At 39.7% G+C, this 9,214-nt stretch overlaps 1 protein-coding gene across 2 annotated transcripts in view; it reads left to right on the top strand.

Annotated features, from left to right (window-relative positions):
• The window catches only part of EIF5B (eukaryotic translation initiation factor 5B), an 81,768-nt gene that overhangs the window by 71,143 nt on the left and 1,411 nt on the right, over positions 1-9,214 (top strand). For both annotated transcript variants that reach the window (XM_012807940.2, XM_003794337.3), the window contains exons 15-22: positions 258-389; positions 760-942; positions 1,093-1,254; positions 4,150-4,281; positions 5,476-5,607; positions 5,712-5,788; positions 5,898-6,062; positions 7,495-7,633. In XM_012807940.2, the coding sequence (XP_012663394.1) occupies positions 258-389; positions 760-942; positions 1,093-1,254; positions 4,150-4,281; positions 5,476-5,607; positions 5,712-5,788; positions 5,898-6,062; positions 7,495-7,633 (1,122 nt within the window). The remainder of the gene's footprint in view (positions 1-257; positions 390-759; positions 943-1,092; positions 1,255-4,149; positions 4,282-5,475; positions 5,608-5,711; positions 5,789-5,897; positions 6,063-7,494; positions 7,634-9,214) is intronic.

Genomic DNA, 9,214 nt, shown 5'->3' with positions numbered 1-9,214 from the left:
TAGGATCTTGTCTTTTGCAAACCAAGGGCAGCCTCTTAGGAACTGGAGACTAATAAGGGTACCTCCATAGTTTCTAATTTAAGAGGGGATGCAGTTAAGCAATCTATAAGGGGCTTTTGGTACCAAAAAATATATGAGTAATTCATATTCTTCCTTATACATGAGATACACATTAGGAATTTTCTGGAGCTGTTAATCTTAAATTCTTGAAGGTTCTGAATTTGTTAGAGATATTTCTTATGAAAAAACTTTTTCAGATTGACAGGTTATATGATTGGAAAAAGAGCCCTGACTCTGATGTAGCTGCTACTTTAAAGAAGCAGAAAAAGAATACAAAAGATGAATTTGAGGAGCGAGCAAAGGCTATTATTGTAGAATTTGCACAGCAGGTAAGAAAGCTTTTTCTTCTTTATGAAGACCCCGTCTCATAAAATATCTTTTAATACATTAAAAGCGTTTTCATTCATAGGTTTTTTCGTCTGTTGATGACAATTAGTGTTTTTATTCTTTTATCTGTTTTCCTTTTTAATATCAGAAAGCTAATATTTCAGAGATTTCTGTTCAGTCTGAATGTTTTAATTTAGAAAACCAAGTTGAATTAGAAACTACCTTCTGCGATATTAACTCATAGAGTAATACCTGATCTGAGGAGTTTCAGAACAATTAGCCATTTGCTTATCTAGCTTCTTCTAGTCATTCATGCCTACTCCAGATACCTCCTTTCACAAACAGCTGTTTTGGAATGATGTTTGCTTTTAGGGTTTGAATGCTGCTTTGTTTTATGAAAATAAAGATCCCCGCACTTTTGTGTCCTTGGTACCTACCTCTGCACATACTGGTGATGGCATGGGAAGTCTGATTTACCTTCTTGTTGAGTTAACTCAGACCATGCTGAGCAAGAGACTCGCACACTGTGAAGAGCTGAGAGCACAGGTGATGGAGGTAATGATTAGCTTTTTACATAATTGCCTTTTTTATTAATAGCAAGTTGCTTTAATAAAACATTAAAGCTTGATAAGGGTATGTTTGCTACTTTTAAGATTTAATGAACATGGTACATTATATATCTTTATTTTCATTTACATCTGTTAGGTTAAAGCTCTCCCAGGAATGGGCACAACTATAGATGTTATATTGATCAATGGGCGTTTGAAGGAGGGAGATACAATCATTGTTCCTGGTGTAGAAGGGCCCATTGTAACTCAGATTCGAGGTCTTCTTTTACCTCCTCCTATGAAGGAATTACGAGTGAAGGTAAGCTGAGGTGGTAAACTTTGGCATGGGGCCTGTACAGTGCTTAGAAGTTCTGCAGAGGTTGCTGTCTCAGTCTGAAAGCTATTTGACTTAATAGACAACACATGATCTCTCACCATGTTTTATTTTAGATGTCATACAGGAAGGCCCATCTGTCAGAGGGCAATGTGAAAGAAACTATTTACTAGACTAGACCTTTCCTAAAAGTTAAACTACATTATTTTGGTTATTTTGCTAAGTTGACCCCTGAAATAACACTAGAGTTAAGGGTACTGCGCTGACCCCTTGAGTAGTGAAAAATCCACTTAGAATCTTTGACTCCCTAAAACCTAACTAATAGCCTACTGCTGACCTGAAGCCTACCCACAAACAGTCTGTTTCCACATATTTTTAATGTTGTATTAGATACTATATTCCTAGAATAAAGTAAGCTAGAGAAAAGAAAGTGTTATTAAGAGAATAATTAGAGAAAAAATAATCATTAGGAAGAGAAAGTATATTTATTATTAAACAGAAATGGATTGTCGTAGAGATCTTCATCCCTGTCATCTTCATGTTGAATAGACAGGAGGAGGGGTTGGTTTTGTTCTCTCTGGGGTGGTCGCAGAAGAAAAGCCAAGTGTAAGTACACCTGTGAAGTTCAAGTTTTGTTGAGGGATCAACTGTAGTTCTTCATTAATGTTTTTACTGAAAAGTAAAGTAAGACATTTATACTGAAAAGCCCACTACGTATAAAGGAAGTTTTGCAGATTTTTAGGAAACAACCACATGGAGAATCAGGACATTGCTGACGCCCAAAAGGCTCCTATGTGTAGGGTGACCAGATGTCCGCTTTTGGCGGGACAATCCGACTTTTCAACAATTTGTCCTGCGTCCCGTGGCGTTTTTAAAAAGTCCCGATTTTTGGAAAGAATGCATGAATGGGCGGGAGAATAAGAAAAGAATATACGGTTTTCGGCTGCTATGTGGCTATTTCGCCAGAATATGAGTTTTATATTATTTTTGTTAATTTTATAATGTTAAACTATAATAACAAATAATTGCTGAGAAGTGATTATTGAGAACTGCTTATCAAAGTTTGCATTGTTGTCAGGCCCTGCCCTGCCCCGCCCCCACCCCGGCCATGTTGTCCTGCCTTACCAATGCCAAAATCTGGTCACCCTACCTATGTGCCTCTTCCTTCCCAAGGATTAACTGCAGTTGCATTTTATGATAGTGACTAACATCCTTGTGGGTTTTTTTTTTTTTTTTACAATTTTCATATCTGAAAGTACATCCCTAAAAAATATCTATGGACTTTATAGAAATGGAGTTATTTTAGGTGTGTACTTTCTTTCTTTTCATTATTATTATTTTTTTAAGAGACAGAGTCTTACTTTGTCACCCTTGGTAGAGTGCTGTGGCATCTCAGCTCACAGCAATCTCCAGCTCTTGGCTTAGGCAATTCTCCTGCCTCAGTCTCCTGAGTAGCCGGGACTACAGGTGCCCACCACAACGCCCGGCTATTTTTTTGTTGCAGTTTGGCCAGGGCCGGGTTTGAACCTGCCACCCTGGGTATATGGGGCTGGCGCCCTACTCACTGAGCCACAGGTGCCGCCAGGATGTGTACTTTCATATCTGGCTTCTTTTAGTCAAAAAGTAATTTTAAGATTTATATTCCATAGTATGAATATGTTGCAATTTATTGCTCTGTTCTGTTGATAGAAAGTATAAGCTATCTCCGTTTTTGTTTGTTTGTTTTTGTTTTTTGCTATTACTGACAGTGCTGCTGCTGTGGTGGTTCCTATTTACCTCCTAGTGCAGTTATTTCCCTGGGCTGTGATACCAGGGAGTGAGCTCCCATAGGTATCACGTAAGCATCATTCATTCCAGTTTTCCTAAGTAAGATCATTCTTGTCCACAGTAGGTGTGACCAGTTAGACTCTCAACTTCAGTATTTTATTTTATTTATTTATTTATTTTGAGACAGAGTTTCACTGTGTCTCCCGGTGTAGAGTGTGGCATCATGGCTCACATCAACCTCTAACTCTTGGGCTTAAGCAATTCTCTTGTCTCAACTTCCTGAGTAGCTGGGACCACAGGTGCCTGCAACAATGCCTGGCCATTTTTTAGTTGAAGTTGTCGTTGTTGTTTAGCAGGCCCGAGCTTGGCTCAAACCCCCCAGCTTTTAGTGTATGTGACTGGCACTCTACTCACTGAGCTGTGGGCGCCCAGCCAACTTCAGTATTCTAGTTTTCATTGTTTTACATCTTCACCAGCTCTTGGATGTCATATTTTTAAACTTTTGCCATTCTGATGAGTATAACTCATTGCTATTTATTAGCCATTTATTCCTTTCTGAAGTGTACTTTTTCCCAGCATTGTCTGTGTTGTAGATTTGTAGGAATTGTTTATATATTCAGGATACTAGTCTGTTGTTTATATGTGCTACAATATGTACTGTAACTTGTTTTTTACCTTTTTTCTGTGGTATTTTGAAAAATGGAAATACTTAGGCTGAATTTATCAATCTTTTATTTTGTGGCTTTTGTTTTTTGAATCTAGTTCAAGAAATCTTTGCCTGGCTTGGCGCCCATAGAACAGTGGTTACGGCGCCAGCCACATACTCCGAGGGTGGCGGGTTGGAACCTGGCCCGGGCCAACTAAACAACTGCAACAAAAATATAGCCAGGCGTTGTGGTGGGCACCTGTAGTCCCAGCTACTTGGGAGGCTGAGGCAGGAGAATCGCTTGAGTCCAAGAGTTTGAGGTTGCTGTGAGCTGTAACATAGTGAGACTCTGTCTCAAAAAAAAAAATACTTTGCCTAATTCAAAGTCATGAGGATGCCGTCTCTTATGTCATTTCCTATTGCTAACCACTTTTCAAATGTTGTAACAAATATTCTTATCTCTATAGAACCAGTATGAAAAGCATAAAGAAGTAGAAGCAGCTCAGGGGGTAAAGATTCTTGGAAAAGACTTGGAGAAAACATTGGCTGGTTTACCCCTCCTGGTGGCTTATAAAGAAGATGAAATCCCTGTTCTTAAAGTAAGTTCATTAAAAAGTTTTTTTCCCCAAAGCTGTTTTGAAACTTGGCATGTCAGTAGTGCACATGCTAGGGATGAGGATGAACATTTGTTTTTGTGAAGTGTCAGCTATTAGCCTCTTCATAAACTCGGAGTTTTAAATTACCTGAGTTCACACAATTATAAGGACTGGCATAAATATTTATGTACTTAAGAATTCTAAAATGTGCATTTTATTGATATAAAGCCAGAAATGTTTATTCACATTATATTTTAGATGCCCTAATGTCTAAACAGAACTAAAGAACATCTTACTAGGTAGTAGGAATCGTTTTAAAGCCTTTTTGCCTGTTTGTAGGAGGAGTTGGCCCATGTCTATGTAGTTTCACAAATGCAGACTTTGAGCCATGATTTATTCACTTGCTAAAGAGAAAATGCAACTTTTCCCAGAATGTGGCTGTTGGGCAGTGGGGCCATCTTCATTCTGAGGCAGCACTAGGTCATGCCATCAGGGTATCAGCTATCTTGATGCCATTGACATATTTGTTGTACTTATTTCTGGTCAGAATCTCTCTACTCCTTGTCCAGAGGAGCAGTGACAGAGGAAAGAGTTGCTCACATCATGAAATAATGTTTTTTTCTAATTAAAACAGTCAAGCAGAGCTTTTGTGCTACCATAACATATGATATTTATGTGTTACTTTCACTTTTTTTTTTTTTGAGACAGAGTCTTACTTTGTCGCCCTCAGTAGAGTGCAATGGCATCACAGCTCACAGCAACCTTAGACTCTTGGGCTCAAGTGATCCTCTTGCCGCAGCTGCCCAAGTAGCTGAGATTACAGGTGCCAGCCACAACACCCAACTATTTTTTGCTCTTGTTCAGTCTGGTCTCGAACTCCTCAGCTCAAGCAATCCATCCTCCTCATTCTCCCAGAGCACTAGGATTATAGGCATGAGCCACTGTACCCAGCCTCACTTTTGAAAGATAATTCTGTGGAGAAGAGTTAAATATATTTCCAAATTAGAAAACCTAAGGCAGGTGAAGGGAGATATAGTTAGGTCCTAATCCCCCCCACCCAAGTCTTTCTCCACTCCCCCACAGGTCCTTCTGTGCCTTGCTCTCTCTAACCTGGTTTCATATTTTCAGATGTACTTAATCAAAGAGACAACAGTTAGTTCTAGGTTGCTAAGGATAGAGATCTGATTTCTTTTCAAGGATGAATTGATTCATGAATTAAAGCAGACACTAAATGCTATCAAATTAGAAGAAAAAGGAGTCTATGTCCAAGCATCTACACTGGGGTCTTTGGAAGCTCTACTTGAGTTTTTGAAAACATCAGAGGTGCCCGTAAGTAATTGTATCCAACTCTATAAAAATCATGGTTGTGGTTTATGGTGCTGTTATTGTTACCTGATAGACACAGATAAACCTGGAAACTCCCTTTTTTACAGTATGCAGGAATTAATATTGGCCCAGTCCATAAAAAAGATGTTATGAAGGCTTCAGTGATGTTGGAACATGATCCTCAGTGAGTAATTTCTCTTCTGCTATGAAGACTTTCATGTTGTTTGCTTGTCATCTTAAACTGGCTTCTTTGACATTGTTTGAATGATCTTTGATGTGTTTTAATCTTTCAGGTATGCAGTTATTTTGGCCTTTGATGTGAGAATTGAACGAGATGCACAAGAAATGGCTGATAGTTTAGGAGTTAGAATTTTTAGTGCAGAAATTATTTATCATTTATTTGATGCTTTCACGAAATATAGACAAGATTACAAGAAACAGAAACAAGAAGAATTTAAGTAAGTAACTGTTTTTACTTAACTTTGGATCTTCATTAATGAAGTTAATTGAGAATTATTGAATCCCAGAAAGGGGTATAGGTAACAGAAAAGTGGCATTTACTCATCTACAAGAGCAAGCCTGCATCCTGAAGTATTGTGTTCCAGACTAGAAACCCAGCGCAATGGGCACATCCCAGCAGTGTGCAAACAAGTCCTCTCTGTGGCTTTTCAGTTGATTAATTTTTAATTTGGCAGACTTAGATCTCTTTAACCAGTCAGTAGTTGCTAAATTTTGGGGACTTTATCTTATTGGAGTTGCTTATCTGGTATTGAATGGATTGTAAGTAACAAAAGTAGAGTGTGTAAACATAGGAAACGGGGAAGGCATTCTGTAGTAGTTAAGTCCATTCCTCTTGGGAACCTTCCAAGTGCCCACAGTGCTTAGTGTGCTGCACGTGGTCAGCAGGGAACCAAGTCAGGCTCCCTTCTCAGAGATCAGGGACTCACTCTCACTGGGAGACAACTGAAACCTATATGAGAACTGTGGATAAGAACAAAACAGCAAAATAAAGCAGGGAAGGGCCTAGATAAGAAGGAGAGGGGCTGTGATAGCTAGTATGGTTGAGGAAGGCATCCCATCTCTTCAGGTCTGTCAGTGGAGTAGCCACCTGATGGAGACAGAGTGAGCCATGCAAGTATGTGGGGAGCATCCAGGCAGACAGTACTGTGAGGTGGCAGAGGCAGCCACCCTGACTCACTGAGGCAGAGTAAACTGCAAAGAGGTTGGCAGTACTTGTATAGAATCCTGCAAGTCACAGGAAAATTGAGCTTTTCCTCTGAGTTGTGCCAGAAGCCATTGCCAAGGTTGAGTGGTCAGAAACTGGTTAACTGTTGTTGTGTGACCATAGGTTGTTAGGGAAGCAGTGACAAGAACCTTTAAGGGGCTGCTGTTGTTTAGACCATTGACCACAGGGAGTGATGGCTCTGTCTGGGTTAAAAACTAGAGTTGCTAACTGGTAAATATGAAAATTTAGGTCATAAAACCTGAAGTGAAAAGAATTGTATTTGATTAGGAAGAGTGCTAGGAACTATTAAAAATGTTCTGATGCCCACCTACCAGGTGAAGACCTCTAGTAGGTACTGCCATGGGTGTGGCTGCAGTGTCAGGTATTTTCAGGGGCCAGACTTAGCATTTTAGTTTGAGCACAAAATGGCTCCTGTGATTCAGCTTCCTTTCCAGCTGGGGCTTTGAGAAGAAAGTGAAGACTTGGGAAGATGGAAGAGAAGGAGAGTAAAACATGAAGGAAGTGTCACAGGAGCAGGGTCACCTTACACTAAGGACCCTGTCTGCCCCTCTCCTGTGGCCTCTAAAGGAAGCTGCTTTCATCTAATGAAGGAGCCTCATGTTTGGTTGCATTTGTTAAGTTTAAAAATTCTTGTTTTCTTTCAGGCACATAGCGGTATTTCCTTGCAAGATGAAAATCCTCCCTCAGTACATTTTCAACTCTCGAGATCCGATTGTGATGGGGGTGACTGTAGAAGCAGGTCAAGTGAAACAGGGGACACCTATGTGTGTCCCAAGCAAAAACGTACGTTCCAGTTGTACTTAACCAACAAATTACAAAGTTGTTTTTAATTTCTTGAAGCAGAAAATGGGAGGCCCAAAAGTGGTAGCAACACAGCTTTGTGCCTATAGTTCACAGTGCTACAGTCTTAACTCTTTTAAATTTTTAAGTGGTCTTACCTAAGTAGAAAACTTTAAAACAAGCAGTTTATCAGTTTCTATGCCTTAGGATTGATAATTATCAGTGTTATTTTTTAATTTTGAAACGTTTCAAGCCTGGGGAAAACTAGAGCTGGTTTCCCTGCTGACCAAAAGAATGGTATAATAAACACCCATGTGCTTTTACTGTAGATCAGCATACCTAAGAAAAATTAACATTATTTCAGTAATACTGTATAATTTGTAGTCCATATTTAACATTCAAACTTAAGTAAGACATGTGCAATATAGCAATTTTACTAGGGATTCCCCCATCCTTTTATTAAGAGTCTAGCCCAGTTGTTTTCCAAATTATTTCTCCATTTGGACTTGTCTGTTTGTTCCCAGAGAGATACAGGTTAGAACGGGTGGGGGGGGGTTGGGGAGTGGGGGTGGGGCACGCAAGTGCGCCTTGTGCCTCTTGCACTGCATTGCATAGCATAGGCTCTTGCTGTTGGTAATGCTTTGATTCCCTGGGGAATGTGCTGGCTGCTGTCTTCATTAGGAAGATACTTCCTCCTTTGTAATTACTAAATAACCTGTGCAGTACTAGGAGTTCCTGGGACAATCTTGTTTCTCAACAGCCTTTATCCCAGTGCTTTACTACCCACTAGCAATCCTTGCCTTTCAATAGTTACATAAATGTTTGCAAAATTATGACCTCTCCGCTCCCCATTTCTATAAAGAACTTTCTTCCCACTGACCTTTTAAAATTATCCTGTAGACTTGAGTGGGGCTTTTTGAAAATGGGTTACAATATTGCCATCATTATTATTCTTTCAGTACTCAAGTTATACCCAGTTTGGTCAGTGGGAGCCTATTCAGTCTGGCAGGGGCTCTTATATCCTTGCCACAACCTGGTTCTTTTAATGGGAAATGGCACTTAGAAATTGTCACTGATTCCTATGCTATTTTAGCAGACCAAGCTCTAGGACATTTTATTCACAGTAATTGTTTTCTGTATGGCTTTGGTCTTCTACACCAGACTCTTTTCTGTTTTCACTGTTACTCTCCTGTGTATCTTCCTCCAAAAGGCAGTTTCTACACCAGACTCCAAAGGTCATGTCACTCCTGTGTGTCCAACCCATCATCCTTAAACTTCATGATGTCTATCCCTGGCTCTGACTTCACCCCACTGACCGTTTCAAGCTCATTCTTTGTGTCTGCTGACCCTTCCTGCCATGGTACATGCTGTTTGAAAGGGTAGAGCAGAAACAGAAATTGACATTGGGTCAGTAGGGTGCTTATAGTTTCACAAATCACATCATGTCCTTTTCATTTTTACAGCTGTCTTCTAAAGAGCATAGGGCATGTGGTGGTTACAAGCCATGGCTTACCAATGAGAAAGTCATACATACTATGAGCCCTTAAGTGATAAAATGCAAAATCGTAACAAAGCTTTTAAAAA

Source organism: Otolemur garnettii, unplaced genomic scaffold, assembly GCF_000181295.1.
Source record: "Otolemur garnettii isolate 467f Iridium unplaced genomic scaffold, OtoGar3 scaffold00079, whole genome shotgun sequence".
Taxonomy (NCBI): domain Eukaryota; kingdom Metazoa; phylum Chordata; class Mammalia; order Primates; family Galagidae; genus Otolemur; species Otolemur garnettii.
The sequence above is the reverse complement of the archived record's forward strand: the minus strand, read 5'-3'. Positions and strand labels throughout refer to the sequence as shown.